The sequence below is a fragment of the Myxocyprinus asiaticus genome, chromosome 14, assembly GCF_019703515.2.
Source record: "Myxocyprinus asiaticus isolate MX2 ecotype Aquarium Trade chromosome 14, UBuf_Myxa_2, whole genome shotgun sequence".
NCBI classification, from domain to species: Eukaryota; Metazoa; Chordata; class Actinopteri; order Cypriniformes; family Catostomidae; genus Myxocyprinus; species Myxocyprinus asiaticus.
In genome coordinates this window covers 29926554-29944387 of record NC_059357.1, presented here as the reverse complement: position 1 = coordinate 29944387, position 17834 = coordinate 29926554, and the positions used below count along the sequence as shown (strand labels likewise).

At 38.9% G+C, this 17834-nt stretch overlaps 1 protein-coding gene across 2 annotated transcripts in view; it reads left to right on the top strand.

Moving 5' to 3' along the window:
- The window catches only part of LOC127452338 (protein sidekick-1-like), a 522949-nt gene that overhangs the window by 372255 nt on the left and 132860 nt on the right, over positions 1-17834 (top strand). For both annotated transcript variants that reach the window (XM_051717752.1, XM_051717750.1), the window contains exons 8-13: positions 4703-4786; positions 8663-8857; positions 12238-12354; positions 13590-13757; positions 15926-16028; positions 16926-17099. In XM_051717752.1, coding sequence (XP_051573712.1) covers positions 4703-4786; positions 8663-8857; positions 12238-12354; positions 13590-13757; positions 15926-16028; positions 16926-17099 — 841 coding nt within the window. The remainder of the gene's footprint in view (positions 1-4702; positions 4787-8662; positions 8858-12237; positions 12355-13589; positions 13758-15925; positions 16029-16925; positions 17100-17834) is intronic.

The window sequence follows — 17834 nt, the reverse complement described above, 5'->3', positions numbered from 1 at the left end:
TTTACATTATAAAAGAGGTACAGATCTATGAATGTTAGCTGTCTCCTCAAGTTTGTTTTTAAGACATCTAAATAAGTCAAGTTATTGTTATTTGTATAGTGCTTTTCACAATACACAACGGTTTAAAGTAGCTTTACAGAAAATCATACTCTAATATCTTAAATGCCTGAAAGCACCTAGTGAACAACTTTATAGTAACCGATTAAAGGGATAGTTTAATTGGTAAAGATATTACAGGTAAATGATCAAAAGGGATAGTCCGCCCAAAATGTCAATTCTGTCATTTTTATTCACCTTCATTTTGTCCCGAATCTGTAGGACTACGTTCCTTTGTACATTCTTTGTTCTGTGGATCGCAAAAGTAGATGTTTTGAAGAATGACTGAATCTTTGCGTTTGGCACCATTGAGATCAAACCTGGCAAAATGCACATTAGCTGGGTTTCCATCCATGTATTTAATGCGCATTTTGAGATATCACATAAAAACTGCTGGATGGAAACAACAAGATGCAAATAAAATCTCCAAAATGTGCATTAAAAAGTTTTACACTTGCTAAGAAATGTGCATAAACTCCTATTGAATTTATTAGGAATACAATAGGCACATCAAAAAGTAATGTGACTGAATAACTCGTTCATAACTGGACTAACCAGAGGACCAGTCATCGCATCTGAAATGTTGCTCTGGTCAACCTTAGTAATGGTGTCTAGAAAATGGAAAACCTGCAAAGAGTTTGCAGTGCATATAAGTCGAATACAAAGTGAATTGTGCCAGAGAGCAGGTTTATTGACACTTTTGAAAAATATATTTGAGATCTGCACGGTAAAGTTTTAAGGATGGAGGAATGCACACACATAGTGTTGCCAGAACTGTGACTCGCTGTCGCTCCCAGATATGAGATGAAGTTCTTTAGTGTTCTTCAGTGTTTTGTCTGTGTGCTCTAAACAGCAAGTATTTTATTACAGTTTTTCTCAATCGCATTGGGTCAGTTCTCGAATGAGAATGATTATTTTTTCAAAACAGTAAGTTCAAATCTCTGAACAATTAGTTTCTTGTTCACACCAGATTTGAATTTCTTATTAATTTAAGCAAATTGCACGTGTTTTGTCACATGTGTGCAAAAGAGTAAGTACAGTTGACTACAATTTGCACAATAACTAAATGAATGAATGTTACATTTAGATAGTGCTTTTCTGACACTACACTCAAAGCGCTTTACACAGTGAACAGGGGACTCTCCTCAACCACCACCAGTGTGCAGCATCCACCTGGATGATGCACCAGCAGCCATAGTGCGCCAGTACACTCACCACACACCAGCTATTGGTGGAGAGGAGAGAGTAGAGTGATACAGCCAATTAATGGATAGGGATTATTAGGAAGCCATGATTGATGAGGGCCAATAGGGGGAATTTGGCCAGGACACCAGGGATACACCCCTACTCGAAAGAAGTGTCCTGGGATTTGTTATGACCACAGAGAGTCAGGACCTCAGTTTAACATCTCATACAAAGGACAGTGCCTTTTTACAGTATAGTGTCAGCATCACTATACTGGGGCATTAGGACCTTCATAGTCCACAGGGTGAGTACCCCCTGCTGGACTCCATAATACCTCTTCCAGCAGCGTCCTTAGTTTTCTCAGGAGGTCTTTCATCCAGGTACTGACCAGGCTCAGCCCTGCTTAGCTTCAGTAGGCAACCAGTCTTGAGCTACAGGGTGATATTTCTAAATGCGCATGGCTTGCCGAACAAAACTGATGAGTTGATTCTCAGTGACACTGTCATGCTCTTCACAACTTCCAAACATTCTTTCATTGAATGATCCATTCAGTTATAAAAATCTGTCAGACATACATGTATATTCCATAAATATCTATGACATTGTACATATCAGGGGCGGCATGTCCTGGGCGAGATATGCCATAGTTATGGCGTCAATGAGCCAGTGGGCGATCCTCTGCTTGGAGACAGTGCTTCCTTTCCGCTGTGCACCAAAGCAGACAAAGAGCTGCTCAGAGATTCTAAAGCTCTGCGTGCGATCCAAATAGATGCGTAAAGTGCGCACCGGACACAGCAACGACAGGGCTGGGTCTGCCTCCTCCTGGGGCAGCACTTGCAGGTTCACCACCTGGTCCCTAAAAGGGGTGGTGGGAACCATGTGCACATAGCCCGGTTGGGGTCTCAGGATCACGTGAGTGTAACCCGGACCGAACTCCAGGCATGTTTCGCTGACAGTGTAACCCGGATCGAACTCCAGGCATGTTTCGCTGACAGAGAACGCTTGCAGTTCACCTACCCTCTTGATGGAAGTGAGCGCAGCTAGGAGGGCAGTCTTCAAGGAGAGTGCCTTAAGCTCGGCTGACTGCAAAGGCTCAAAAGGGGCTCTCTGTAGACCCTGAAGAACTACAGGGAGGTCCCATGAGGGAACGAGGTGCGGTCTGGAGGGATTCAGCCTCCTGGCACCTCTTAGGAACCTGATGATCAGGTTGTGCTTCCTTAAGGACTTACCGTTGACTGCGTCGTGGTGTGCTGCTATGGCGGCAACGTACACCTTCAAGGTGGAAGGGGACAGCCTCCCTTCCAACCTCTCCTGCAGGAAGGAAAGCACTGATCCGACTGCACATCTCTGGGGGTCTTCGCATTGGGAAGAACACCATTTAGCGAACAGACACCACTTAAAGGCATACAGGCGCCTCATAGAGGGGGCCCTAGCCTGAGTGATCGTGTCTACCACCGCGGGTGGTAGACCGCTTAGGTCTTCCGCGTCCTGTCCAGGGGCCAGACATGGAGATTCCAGAGGTCTGGGCGCAGGTGCCGGAGGGTGCCCCATCCCTGAGAAAGAAGGTCCTTCCTCAGGGGAATTCGCCGGGGGGAGCTGTCTCGAGGAGCGTGAGGTCCGAGAACCATGTCTTGGTGGGCCAGTAGGTTGCTACCAGGACGACCTGCTCCTCGTCCTCCCTGACCATGCACAGGGTCTGTGCAAGCAGGCTCACTGGGGGAAACGCATATTTGCGTAGGCCAGGGGGCCAGCTGTGTGCCAGCGCGTCTATGCCGAGGGGAGCCTCGGTGAGGGCGTACCAGAGCGCGAAGTAGGAGGATTCTTTGGAGGCGAACAGGTCCACCTGTGCCCGTCCGAATCAACTCCAAATCAGCTGGACCACCTGAGGGTGGAGTCTCCACTCTCCTCTGAGGGTAACCTGCCGTGACAGCGTGTCCGCTGTAGTGTTGAGGTTGCCCGGGTGATACACAATAGCATTCAGCTAGACAAAACTGACATTCTTGTATAGTACAGTAAGCAGTCTGTGTCAACAAAAAAGTGAAATGTAGAACAAAAATGAAATTTATATATAACAAACATTTCCAGGGTCGACTGCCATGGCGAAAATATTTTTTTTGACCAGTACGGCTCACACGATGACAAAAAAACTTTTCATTTTGGTGGCATTGGCCAATTTACTGACACAATAACAAGGTTTTGAAGCATGAATTAAATGTTTTGGGTGAGTTACTACATTTTGCAGACATGCAGTAGAGTTGTGATGTTCAATAAAACAGTTGTGACAATTGCACTTACAGTTTAGAGAATGTTAAGACTGTTTCAAAAAATGTGCCAAAGAGATTGAGAAAAACTGTAATAAAAGAACACATGGGATGGAAATGCGGTTTTATTCGCTCATTGTTTTAGCGATAATATGGTTTTTTGCATACTGTATATTAAATTTGCAACTTGGATAGAAATATAGCTGCTGACACAGCCAGTTTGAATATGCAGAAGTGGAAATTAGATTTGAGAGATAGAGGCATGTTCACTGAATAACAACTTTCATTTCCATATGTTCCTCATACAAAGCTATTTTACGGCCTCAGAAGACTAGGAATATAGTGCATGAGTTGTATAGACTACTTTTATGGTGTTTTTTTGTTATTGTTTTGTTTTTTGGAGCTCTACAGCAACAGTCCCAATTCACTGTCATTGTATGGAAAATGTAGCACAAATATTCTTAAAATTGCTTAAAAGAAGAAGATCATATGGGTTTGGAATAACATGAGGGTGAGAAAATGTTGACAGAATTTAAAATTTGGGGGAACTATGCCTTTATTTGTTTTAAATAATTTTAAGCCCATTAATACAGATCTCCTTACAGCATAATGTGAACATAATAAATAGCAGATTTCCGTCGTTACAGGCGCATAACAGATGTTTTATAACCTTTAAGTGTGCGATGTAAAACTTAAGTATTGTGAGAGAGAAGAACTTCAGTGGCCATCTGTGACTCTGCATGAAGTCTAGACATTACAGTAGAGGACGATGTGTATTAGGTGAGTGAATTGAAAGAAATGTGCCCACCAGTTCGCTCAATATTAATGCGACCCTTCCACATGTCTGACTCCTATCAACAATGCTGAAAACACGAGGCTATGTTAACTACACAACCCGAGCATTTCAATTTTAACAATGTTTATGAATTCATTACTTTTGCTCCAGTAAATTTCCTATTGCCACAGAAAAGGGAATAAATTGGTCCCACACCCATCTGAGCTCAATGAAAATCCCATTTTTTAATAATACGTTTCCTGAATTCCACTGATGGAATCCTTCGATTATTTCTGAGCTGTTCATAAATTACAATACCATCATTCCTTTGTATTCGGTTCAGAAATGTCAGTGTGTTCTCAAATAGGCTTATTTGCTTTTGCAGAGGTGCCCTATTTCACTGCTGAGCCCAGGAGGAAGATGATGGGAGAGGTGGAAAAAAGCGTGGATATCCAGTGCCAAGCTCGAGGTGAGATGTGCTAGACTTAAACTGAAGAGGGTTGATGGATGATGATGTGCTGGACTACATACATACACAATATATACGTACATACACAGTATATACTGTAGGATAGACAGACAGACAGACAAATAGACAGATAGATAGATAGATAGATAGATAGATAGATAGATAGATAGATAGATAGATAGATAGATAGAAAAAAAGAAAACAGTTGAGAAACTTTGAGGAAAAAAAACTTGACTTTAAATACAGTACAATAGATATCCCATACACTTAAACCCCAGCTCTGATCAGCATGCTTCTCAGCACACTCAGGGATTTTGTAGCTTTGCAGCTTGGTAAGCCTAGTTACGTAAAGGTATTTACATCGGTTTTGCGTCTTTGTTTATATTCATTGTACTGCCAGCCACTTTTATGAATTAACTCCCAAGTGCATGGTGCGGGTCTATTAACTAACCCAAAAGACTGTGGGCTGCTCTGAGGGGCAAGACAGTCAGTTGTTTGGGGGGTGATTTATAAAAATCTGAACATTTTAGAGAGTGTCAGTGTCCCTTCATGGAAGACAAATGGCGGCCTTTTGGAAGAGTGGCGAAGGCTTTACGATTTGCCGTGAGATATGAGGTGTTGATGGGAAAGGGCTTAAACCATTATCATTATATAGTAGAAAAATGGCCAATGAAATGGTATTGGTTTTCTGCCAGAAATATTCTCCACTTTTCTAATAGTGCTGAAATGGATAGTCAGCCCAACAGTTATAACGGTACTTATGATATTTGTCCGTTGTGGTTCAAGCTCGGCTCAGCTGCAATTTTAGCGAGGGTAAAAATGATCCCTCAGCATCAGATGGGCTGAAAGAAATAAAAACAACCGAGTCACCCCGCCGTATCCTCAAGAGCAGAAAGTGGAATCAATCCATTACCTCTCTTATGTGCTGCTGCTGCTGCTGCTGCTGGGACCATTCACACTGTTTTATGTGGCGGGTTAGAAGGGAATTTTTTGTTTAGAGAAGTTATATCTCTCCAGAGCAGAATCAGAAATCTCAAACTCTAAAAGATCAAGAGACAAAAAGAACAAATGCCCGGAGCTAGGGATAGAAAGGAATTTAACAATTCTGGTTCCAATTTCAATTAATGATAAAAGGGATAGTTCACCCAGAAATTAAAGTCATTTACTCATTCTTAAAGTATGTCATTCAAAAAACGCTGAGACTTTCTTTCTTGCATGGAACACAAGGAGACATTTTGAAAAATGTTCACGCTGCTCTGTTTTCCTTACAATTAAAGTGAATGGTGACTGAGTCTTTCAGCCTTTCATCTCCTTTTGTGTTCCACAGAAGAAATGTAGTCATATGGGTTCGGAACAGCATGAGGGTGAGTAAAAGATGGCAGAATTTTCATTTTGGGGTGAATTAACGATCAACGAGTCCATTAACAATTCTTTTTAGTACTTTTAAGGAAGCATCCACACTTCAATAATTTGTCCTAAATATTTACTGAGAATACTAAACAACAATACTATTACATAACATATTTTAATACTCTTGTTCTAATTAAAGTGCCATTTACTCTGTTCTGTATGTGTATCTTTAAGTAGAAGTTGTCATATGAACAATCACTGATTTAAGTCTCACAAATCTTAAATGAATAGGTCATCCAAAAATGAAAATTCTCTCATCATTTACTCACCCTCATGCCATCCCAGATGTGCATGTCTTTCTTTCTTCTGCTGGACACAAACGAAGATTTTTAGAAGAATATCTCAGCTCTGTAGGTCCATATAATGCAAGTAAATTGTTACCAAAATTCTGAAGCTCCAAAAGCACATAAAAGCAGCATAAAAGTAATCCATATGTCTCCAGTGGTTAAATCCATATCTTCAGAAGTGAAATGATAGGTGTGGGTGAGAAACAGATTCGTATTTAAGTCCCTTTTTTAATATCAATCTCGACTTTCACATTTTATTTTGTTTTTGGTGATTCACATTCTTTGTGCATATCGCCACCTACTGGGCAGGGAGGAGAATTTATAATAAAAAAAAGTACTTATATATTGATCTGTTTCTCACCCACATCTATTATATCGCTTCTGAACATATTGATTTAACCACTGGAGTTGTGTGGATTACTTTTATGCTGCCTTAATGTGATATTTAGACATTCAAAGTTCTGGCAACCATTAACTTGCATTGTATGGACCTACAGAGCTGAGATATTCTTCTAAAAATTTTGTTTGTGTTCAGCAGAAGAAAAAAAGTCACTCACATCTGGGATGGCATGAGGGTGAGTAAATAATGAGATAATTTTCATTTTTGGGTGAACTATTCCTTTAAATACACATAACAATTCTCACTTCGAGTTCAACAAAATGAAAGTAATTACTTGCCGTTCAGGAAAGAACTGTTGCGACTTATTCAGTAAGTGACTCGCAAGACATATTCATACCAGTAACTTATGTGAGAGACATTTTGATTAGATTTATTAAAAAGCACCGTCTCATAAGAATCATTAGTTGGTGGATCACACTGCACTAGTCACGCTTTATGTTTATTGACTTGTCAGTGGAAAAGAATGATTTTCATGATGTGCATTCTTCCATAGATGCTGTTTTTTAAAATGTACCTTGTTCTGAATATAAACCAGTTCTCGATTCCAAAACCTACCCAGAGCCTCTTCTTCTTTTGATCCATCTCTGAAGATTTGCATGACAAAGTTTGCAGCCATTTGGTGTGGAGTGGTGCTTGATACAGCCGCTAACTACAGGCATAGAACACTAAATGTGTTTGAACAATACAATCTGGTGGCCTTCTCTTGAAGTAGACCTGATCCACAGCAAGTGATGATTTTCTCTTTTAGCTCTTTCTGCTGTTACTTAAATTGTCCCCTCCAAGAGCACACTTTTCCAAGCTGCCAAAATATTCTTAGAAGCTTGCTAGCCAAATCTGTTTGCAGGCTTAAGGCCTCAGATCATCTCATTTCCACTTGACACTTCATCTTTCTTATATCCTATAAATGGTGCAGCCAGCATTTTCAAAATTAAGACTTTTGAATGTGTATAATAAATGGTATTTAGACCAGCACGGTCCATGTGGCTTAACACCGCAGAGTTAGGCCTTCAGTTCCAGAGAGAAGAATGTAGAGGAATGCAGATAAATATGGTGTTATTTCACTTAAGCAAAATGGATTCACTAAAACTAAGAAGTTTTTACAATAAAATGACATCTCAGACAGTGTTTACTGGTGCTTTGGACACGTTGCATTAAAAACTTTATGAATGTCTTTGCATTATATAACAAATCTCAAACCAAGTGGGATATAAAAATTAAAAAAAAGATAGCATAAGCACACTTATCAAGCAAAACATTTCACAAAGATAAAACGTGCTTGAACATTTTCTGATTGTCAAATGTGGAATAGATTTCATAAATCCACAAAAAATCCCAGTGACACCAGTTAATTAAAATTAATAAAAAAAAAAATAATAATAATAGTTCTAAGAAAAGGTCTAGTATAATTTGTTTTAACTTTTTTTGATATTTAGTTATCTAATGCAATAATATTGATAATGATATTGCATACACTTTTATGTTTGACTCAAGTGTCCAAAACTGTCGAATACTTTTAATGAATCGATCAACTCACAAGTTATCTGTTTATTACTATGAATTACTTGCTAGATCATTCAGAGCGGCTGCTAAAAAAAAAAAAATTGAGGTCTGGAAGTCAAGGAAACACTGGACCAGACAAAACACAGACTGTATATTGTACTGTAGCTGAAATGGAAATACTAAGTTATTCTTTATTATTTCCTTCCTACATAGTTATACAGTATATTTCTTACCTGGATCTGACCTGTTGGACCATCATGTTGTATATTAAACTCGCAGGTGTGCCTATGCCTAAGCTGGAGTGGTATAAGGATGCAGTGCCCCTCAGTAAACTCAACAACCCACGCTACAAAGTCATCTCAAGCATGGGCCTTCAGGTCAGGAAGCTACAGGCCAGCGATGCCGGAATCTTCCAGTGTTTTGCCAGGAACTCAGCCGGAGAGGGCCAGGTGCACACTTACCTGGACATCACAAGTGAGCATGATTCCGAGGCAGTGCGGGAGGCAGCATGCATTTATTTATTGCATGTTTTCCAGAGTGCATTAAAGGAATAATTCACCCAAAAATAAAATTCTGTCATCTTTTATTCACCTTCATGTTGTTCATAACCCAAATGACTTTCTTTCTTCTGTGGAACACAAAAGGACACAGCAAGGAGAGCTTGGGCAAATGTCAAGATTTAAATTTTGGTCTGTTTCTTCCCCAGAGCTATCATATGGTTTCAGAAGAGTTGGAATATAGCACAGTAGTTGGATTATGGATTACTCTTATACTTTTGTGGGGCTTTTGTGTCTTTTTTGAAGTGTCAAATCTTCAGTCCCCATTCATTGTAATTGCATGGAAATGAGCGACCAGCACATTCTTTAGAATTTCTCATTTGGGTTTGGAACAGCATGAGGGTGAGTAAATAATGACAGAATTTTCATTTTTTTGGGTGAACTATCCCTTTAACTGGCTGATACTAATTGACACACAAACAAGAGAGACATTGTCAAGGGCATTAGATGTGACCAGCTGGAGAGTTTACCTTCTCTCAGTTCCTAATCTGTAGTGAAATGACTCTCACTCACTTCCATAAGCGATGGAACAGCTCCCCGCAGAGAGGCCTGTCTGTAGTTGATTACATTGCGGTGTTTGTCAGGCCCTGCCCTGATCTGTGCTGTATGAGAGCATCAAGACCCCCTAAGAGCAGTGCTCACATCACATAGATAATTACCACAGCCCCGATTGCACATATTTACTGCATGTAGATTGCCATAATGATTTTAACTTTGAGCCATATTGACCTTTGCATCATCTGATTCCCCATGATTATACAGAATGTATTAATTCTAATAATAAGATTTTTTTTTTTAAAGGTTATGATTAAAAATGCTTTCACCTATCCCAGCTTAATATACGTGCTATTAAAACACTGCTCTGTTTGTTTGAGCATCCTGACCATTATCTCAACCAACCAATTAGCATAAGATTGTTCATAAGATGTTTACATATAAACGACTCTCCAGTATATGGACGTGTGCCAATCACAATATATTTATATACGTATACGAATCTTAAAATTACAGAAGCAAACAGGTTTTTTTTTTTAGGAGTGAAAATTGTTATGGAGAATTCAATTTTTTGCAAGAAACCTTGATTATAAATGCAACAAAAGTGCCACCTTTATTAGAGGTAAACTTTTTCTTTCAGCCCAACGAAAACTTTTGAGCAAAAAGTAAAACAATGTGCACTAAAACCTTACCATTGTTATCCAACAAGGTAAAATGGTAAAAGCTGAAAAATAAAACAGGCAGGCATGTAGCAGGTTATCTCTGAAGAGCTGAAGATCTCGCATGGAACGCAGCTTCCTCTGTCTTGCATATTGATCGTGCATATCTAGACTCGCTCGGTGACCAGCGGTTCAATCAGAGATGTGTTAGTTCTTCTGCAGGCTTTATTATCCCTGTATAGATCTGTTTCATGCTAAAGTGATCAAGGACAAGCGTAGTGGATGAATGTTAGTGTGGTGTGTAATCACTCACCAGGCCTTTATCTCCCCAGAGAGGCTGTGAACAGGGTCACTGTAAAAACAGTGGAGCATATTGAGCGTGTTGATTTTCAATGCCAGACTACCTCTGGTTTTTAAGCGTCTTACATTGCGTTAGGATGTACGGCTCAAGTGCTCTGGATAAGACAGTACTGACATACCCACTACATTCTTCACAGTTTTTTAAGCAGAAGCATCAGTATTTAGTGTTGTTTGTTAATTCAGGCATCACTTAGTATTGATAATACTTAAGGTAAGGGAATTTACAAAACTAGAATTAAAAGTTTGGTGCATAACCGCACCAGTAGTGGGGTAAAAATCCCATTTTTAATTTTGTTTTTTATTTTTTTCCAAAAGGGTACTGATTTTTAAAAATAACTTAAAAAAATTTTAAGACAGACCAACAGTGAGATCCAAGGTTGTTAATCAATGGTATATGCTTCTGTTGAAGCCATTAGTCCGCGCTATAAATAAATTTAAATAAATGTAAAAAAAAATCATGTTTAATAGTGACATTTTTGGTGAATAAATATGCTACCCATGTTCCTGCTGGGAAAGATCCACCAATCAGAGAATCGTAGCAAACAAAGCGCATCAAGTTGGTCTTTGGTTGGCCCCCCTACACTCTCAAGCTAAATTTTGCAATAAATGTAAAATATATTTGATTGTAAATTAATAGTTTTATATTTTTCCATTATTTTTAATTTGATTACGTCATTTGCAATGCTTTATTGAATTGTAGCTCATCCCCTCATGAAAGCGTTAAGTACACAGTCTTGTACCTTTGTCTTCAGATAAAAGTTTATAAACTTGTGATCCACCTCGGAGCTATTTTGTTTGGTTTATTGCCTAGAACTCTTTTAGGAAGTACTTTATGAAATCAATATGGAAAAAATGAAGGGGAAAAATACTAACGGAACCAAGACGGCTGAAAAAGTTGACGAGCACTGTTGCGCTATTATTACGTTTCTAAACGATCAGGTTATTTTCACCTGCTGGAACATAAAGCTTGTGGAAAAATTCCATAAACTTGCATTGAAGGAGGGTTCCGAGCTATATCTAGGGACCAGAATATCAAAGAGATTTGGGAGTAGGCTCTTTTACCTTGGGCCAGTAAGCAACCACCCAAAACACCTTAGAAACTGCATTGGAGCATACTAAATATCATTCAAAACACCTTAGCAACTGCATACTGTAGCAATGCTGTGGCAACCACACACAACATCCTAGCATTGTGGCAATGAGTTGTAAAAACTGTACCTCTCACATTATCTTCAAAAAATATAAAAATCTAGTTATCTCATAGAAAATGGTGTAAAGGAATTGGAAACTGAGCTGTAATGGGTTTTATTTTCCCATCTCTATTGTTCCAACTTGATATGGCACACATTCAATAATGCATCCAAATGCATGAATGTGTTTGACTTTTCCAAATGGAAATACCTATTCATTTACACATCTCTAGCCATTAAAAATGACCTACCAACTTCACATTGCCTTTGTTATGGACACCCAATCAGATAGGCATAATTAGTTTCATGCCATTTTTTTACCGTTACAGATTTTGAAACACAAATTTACAGGTCCATATTGCATATCCCAGATGGCAAAAAGCATCACCCGTGTTTTAATGGTAGAGTGTGGATGGAACTGTGCTTTAATTCAATTTCCTGTCTGTTGTTTGGCCTCTTGTAATAATTTGTGTGTGTGTGTGTTCCTGCGGGGGTATGTGGGTGGACTGCATTAGATGTGAATGAGGCACATGGCCATAGAGTGAACATGGCATCCTTTTGCCTGATTAAAACTGCAATGGTGTGTTTTGCAGGTATAGCTCCGACCTTCACAGCAGCACCGGTCAACATAACTGTCACAGATGGAGCGATGGCCGTGTTTACCTGTCAGGTATCCGGGGCACCTAAACCTGCCATCACTTGGAAGAGAGGTGATAGCACTGTCCTGCTATGTGCAGTGTAATCTTTTAATTTTAGCATTGCTGCTTAAATTCATACCAGTGAATGAGGCAGCTGCCTTCTAAGTGGCCGTTCACACCAAAAACGTTTTTGCATCCGTCTGCATGCTTTTTAGATTGTTTTTCTTTGTAAACATGAGCTAGACGGATGTCTTTGACCATTGACCGTCTCGCTGTTTTTTCAGAGTCTCACAACAAGTGCTGTGTTGTTTAGACAGTATGTCAAGTTCAAAAGAACTTTAAAAATGTGCCTCCAGACACCTGCGTTCTGTTCTATTTGTTGTGATGTGTCTACGGTTTTTTAGATCAAAAACACGCTTGGTCTGAACAGACCCTAAGGCTGCATCTAAACAACCAAGGACCCTCATAAGTGACTGATTTGGATGCTGTACATAGACAGGACCTCCGTGTGCAAATAATGCTCTTTTCACAACTGATTTCAAAAGAGTTTGACGTTAGCATGCTGCTAAGCTAACAGCTCGATACAACAAGGTGAAATATAGGTAGCACACAAAAGTATTAGGTAGAAGTATCGATTTTTAAGTACACTCAGCTATTTTTCTTTTAAGGCAGGTTTAGCAAAGGGTCAATTGAGGAAACCTTCCATTTAGAACAGCCTTTGCATCAAGATGGCACTTATGATGCCTTCAAATGCTGTCTCTGTAGGCAGCTTGCTAGATTTAATATCACTACTAACATGAGTGCATCTTGGCTCTGCTGTTTTGTTATGTTTACTGGTGTTATATTTTACATTTGACAGCCAGATCGACTCGCAGGCATCCTCGGCGCTCAGTTACTGCGGCGAGAAGTGAATTGATGTATGAGGTTGTGTGTTTTGTGCTTTGTGGGAAACCATTAAGATGTCTTTGTTGCAGCTGATTGGCAACACAAAAGATAATTTCATGCGAGAGCAACAAAAAAATCTTCCATTATATTCTGCTTCTGTTTTGACTATATTCATGAAGTCATTGCCATGGCCTTCCCAATTATGAAGCTGCATATATATATAATAGTGGCTCCCTAACAAGGCAGAAAGCTCTCCAGGCAGAATTTCCTCTGGGAAAACTTTAAGCTAGTAATAAAATAATCTCAAACTGCGGCGCTATGTATAGTGATGTTCTATTAATCCCTTATATGGTAGTGTAAGCAAGCTATTGAGGTTTGTGTGTGTGTGTGTGTGTGTTTGTCTGCGTGTGCCTGCACAACAGACACCCAGATTCTAGCCAGCGGATCGATGCAGATTCCACGTTTCACCCTTATGGAGTCCGGTGGTCTACAGGTTCAGCCGGTGGTACTTCAGGACACGGGAACTTACACCTGCTATGCCGCAAACTCAGAGGGAGCAATCAACACCAGTGCCTCCCTCACCGTATGGAGTAAGAAAAACATACTCTTACACATATCAAAGCATTTTTTTAAATGTATTTTATTTTCATCAGCCTCATGTCTTTACAAATCTGTATGACTGTCTTTCTTCTGTGGAACACAAAAGGAGATATTAAGCAGAATGTTCATGTTGCTCTTTTCTATACAGTGGGAGCATACAGTAATCAGGGGCTGTCAAACTCCACAAACGACAAAACAAGCACCATAAAAGTAGCATAACAGTGGTCCGTATGACTTATGCACTGTATGCAAGTCATCTGAAATCAAATAATAGCTTTGTGTGAGGAAAAAAACATAATTTAAAGGGGTCAAGTCATGAGGAATAACATTTTCGTTGATATTTTGACATTTAAGAGGCCATTCTACTATAAAAACATATTGTACATTTCAAAACTCAAAATTTAATCCCCAATGCAATAAAAGCATTTATTGAAACCAAGCTGCAAAACGCCTCGCTCTTTACTTCCGTGACTTCCCTACGTCGCTAGGGGGCCCATTAAATCATGTCTGCCTCTACAGCAACAACATCAACACCTACTTTACATCATCGCACACTTGGCCCTGCCCACTGGTGCTCAGAGAGAGAGAGAGCATGAAAGTGGACCAATCTGAATTATTTTGAATAATTCTTGTATATAAACATGAACTACACGTGTATCTGGCGCCGCTTTTAAAAGACGCAGTGTAAAGTTACAACTCTGAAAAGGAGATGTCATTTTGTTTCATCAGCTGCTGTGCCTCTTGCTGTTTTGAGCACAAACGCATCCTGGAAGCGTTCATGCTCCCATCTGCGCTATTTTTAATTGTTGGTGTATGAAAATATGCACTAGATGGACGTCTTTGACCGTTTTTATGCGTTTCTGGTGATGTGCGCTTCACTGCAGGTTGATACTGTATGTGTGTACGTCTAGTTCTAGTTCACCATATATTGCTAAATTGTGACTTGTTTGATGCAAAAAAACTTTACAAAAATTATCAATGGACCTCAGGGAAGATAATAAAATGTTGTGTTTTTTTTTTTTAAAAGAGTATGTCATAATCCCTTTAAGTTATTATTTGGAAATCTTCCTCTCTGCCGCAGCTCTCAAATCTTATTTGGGCAGACTTAAATATGGCGCATCTTGCCAAGTTTAATGCCAGTAATGCCAAACAGCATTGGTTGTTGCATGCCTTGTAACCATTCATATCACACAGAGAAAGATTACCATTTACTAACCACTTCTCTATCTTTTTCCTTATTTCATGGTATTTTCTTGTCATTGGCGTCCATTCGCATTATTTTTCATTGTATACAGAAGATCAGCTCGACTTTATGCCTAACATCTCCTTTTGTGTTCTGTGGTTAAAAGAAAGTCATATGGGTTTGGAACAGCATAAGGGTGAGTAAATGATGACAGAAATTTCATTTTTTGAGTGAACTATCCCTTTAACAACCAGAGGCCAGCATTAGAGCAGTGGCACTCGAGAATAAAACTGTTCCATGTAAAGCAACTCCTGAGCACAGCTTTGCAAGAGGATATCTGCAGCATCCAGACTTGTTAATACACGCTGTTCAGTGCATGTAAAGTCCTGGCAATGTCTCAGCAGGAGGGAAACAAGCTCAGCCGTTGACATGTTCACAGGAAGCTGTGATATAGCAAAGCTTAGCAATTTGATTCTTGGAAAACTCACAATGAGACTTGTGTTTGACTCTGATGCAGCATTTCCTTATGCAGAATTAGAGATAGACAGATTTTCGATTGTTTTTTTACACTTACAGAGATTCACACAAATTAAATGATAATAGGTTCTTCAATATCGGAAATTTCGATAAATGGCGTCCCCTCAAGAATAAAGTTACTTAATGTATTGCATACATTTCTCAACTTTTCTGCAAAATAACATTGCAGAATTAGATTGTTGTCTAATGAGTATTATTATTATTGTGTTAATGGCAGAAATAGAATAATTTAATTGATAGTTCATCCAAAAATTACAATTCTGTCATCATGTTAAGCAGAATCTTGGTAGCCTCAGTCACCATTCACATTAATTTCATCTTTTTTGCATACAGTGAAAGTAAATGGTGAGCGGTGACTAAGTCCCTAACATTCTGCTTACTGCCTCATGCAAAACCAAAGCACTCATACAAAATAATTATTTTTGTGTTTGCCCAAAGGTCGCACTACCATTTCCAACCCTCCCATGGACAGACGTGTCATCAAAGGGACGACAGCCATTCTGGAGTGTGCCGCAACCCATGACCCACGTGTAGTTGTGAGGTGGGTGGTGATGAAAAGGCCACTAGTACTTATGCTGGTGACACCAGTGTTATTATACAGTAGTTTTTAATTTTGAATTTGCTTTTTATTTCTATTTTATTTTCAATTTGTCCTTTCAGTTTAGTTTCGATTTAGTACACTCTGCGTTAGTGTTACATGTTATTTTGTTTTTGGTTTTCTAGTTTCAGTTTAGTTTTCAGTATTTAGTTTTTATTTTACTTTTAGTATTTTAGGGCTGTGAAAGTTAATTCATTAACTGATATACTGTAACGTAGATATGTTAAAACTGTTTATTTCACAGGGCTGTCTAGTGTTATTGCTATCTATTGGCACTTTCATGTTTAATAATGGCAGGTTGTAAAGGTTTTGAATTGTATTATATTTAATTTATTAAGATTAAAAATGTAAATTATATTTTATATATTAATATTATCATTTGTATTATTATTGTATCACTTTATTCTATGCATCAAAAACTAATTTAATTAGGCCCGATACTAAATTAATTGTGGTCATTTTTATTTTGTTTTAGTTTGTGTATTTTAGTGTAATTTCAGTTTTTTCCATTTATATTATGTTTTGTTTTTACTTCAGCTAACAAAAACTTTTTCATTTAGTTTTCATTTGAGCTTTTCGTAACAATAATAACACTGTGCCGCATTGCTTCTTATACCAAAGCCCAAGGCTCCTCGTCCAATTTTTTTGTAATGTTAATTTAAAGTGTCAGTCCACAGGCCTTGAAGTTGATTCAAAGCGCAATTCGTAATGCTGTATAGCTAATTCCACACTAATATGCTGGAAATCAGAGTAATGAGCCGACACTGTTTCCCACGTTCCCCCTCTGTCGGCCTGACTGTGATAGAGTTCTTCTTCTTTCCCGTCTCCTTCACTTGGCAGGTACATGTGGAAAAAGGATGAGGAGTTAGTGAGCCAGCCTAAAGGGGGACGTATCAGCCTGCAGGAGGGCTCCTTGCACATAAGTCAAACCTGGTCTGGGGACATCGGGGACTACACTTGTGATGTCATATCTCAGGCTGGCAACGATTCCAAGTCCGCCCGTCTGGAGGTCATGTGAGTGACTTAGCGTCTCTGAGCATTAGGCTGACTAATGCACTGTGTTGATGGATGTGTGTCACTTTCCAGCTGTGTGTAATGCATCATTTTTCAGTTAGCCGGCTTTGAATAGTGAGTACTTACAGCAAGTAAGAAGTGAAATACAGTCCCAAGAAGTATTTGAACACTTAAGCCACACTTAAAAGTGTCTAAATGTCATCTATTAGCTACAAAATATCAAATGATGCTAGATTTTTTTCTCAGAGCTAACTTCACTTTCCTGAGCCATTTTTGCAATGACCTTTAACCTCCTGAGACCCAAGCGTGACTGCTGTGTGAATTTTCCACTTCCCTTTTTCATTTGTAACTAGTAGCACCTATTAAATAAGCAAAAAAACATTTTCTAGAGCAAATAGTTTTCCTAAAAACACGTGGACAGCGGGACTAAGTTGTGAAATTTTAAATAAACAAATTGTTTATTATGTTTCCAGGAATGTTGGTTATTTTTGTAATTAACATTTTTATTGATTCATATGCACATGACAGTGAAAAACTCAACACATATATAAAGAATCAACATTTTACATTTAAACCCCACTAATACAATCCCACCCTGACCCCTTACGAACACCCCTGTGGTCCCACATAACACACACACACACAATCCAAATATATATATATATATATATATATATATATATAAATAAAATAATAAGCATACATGATTAAACTAAACTACACTCTCCACATCCC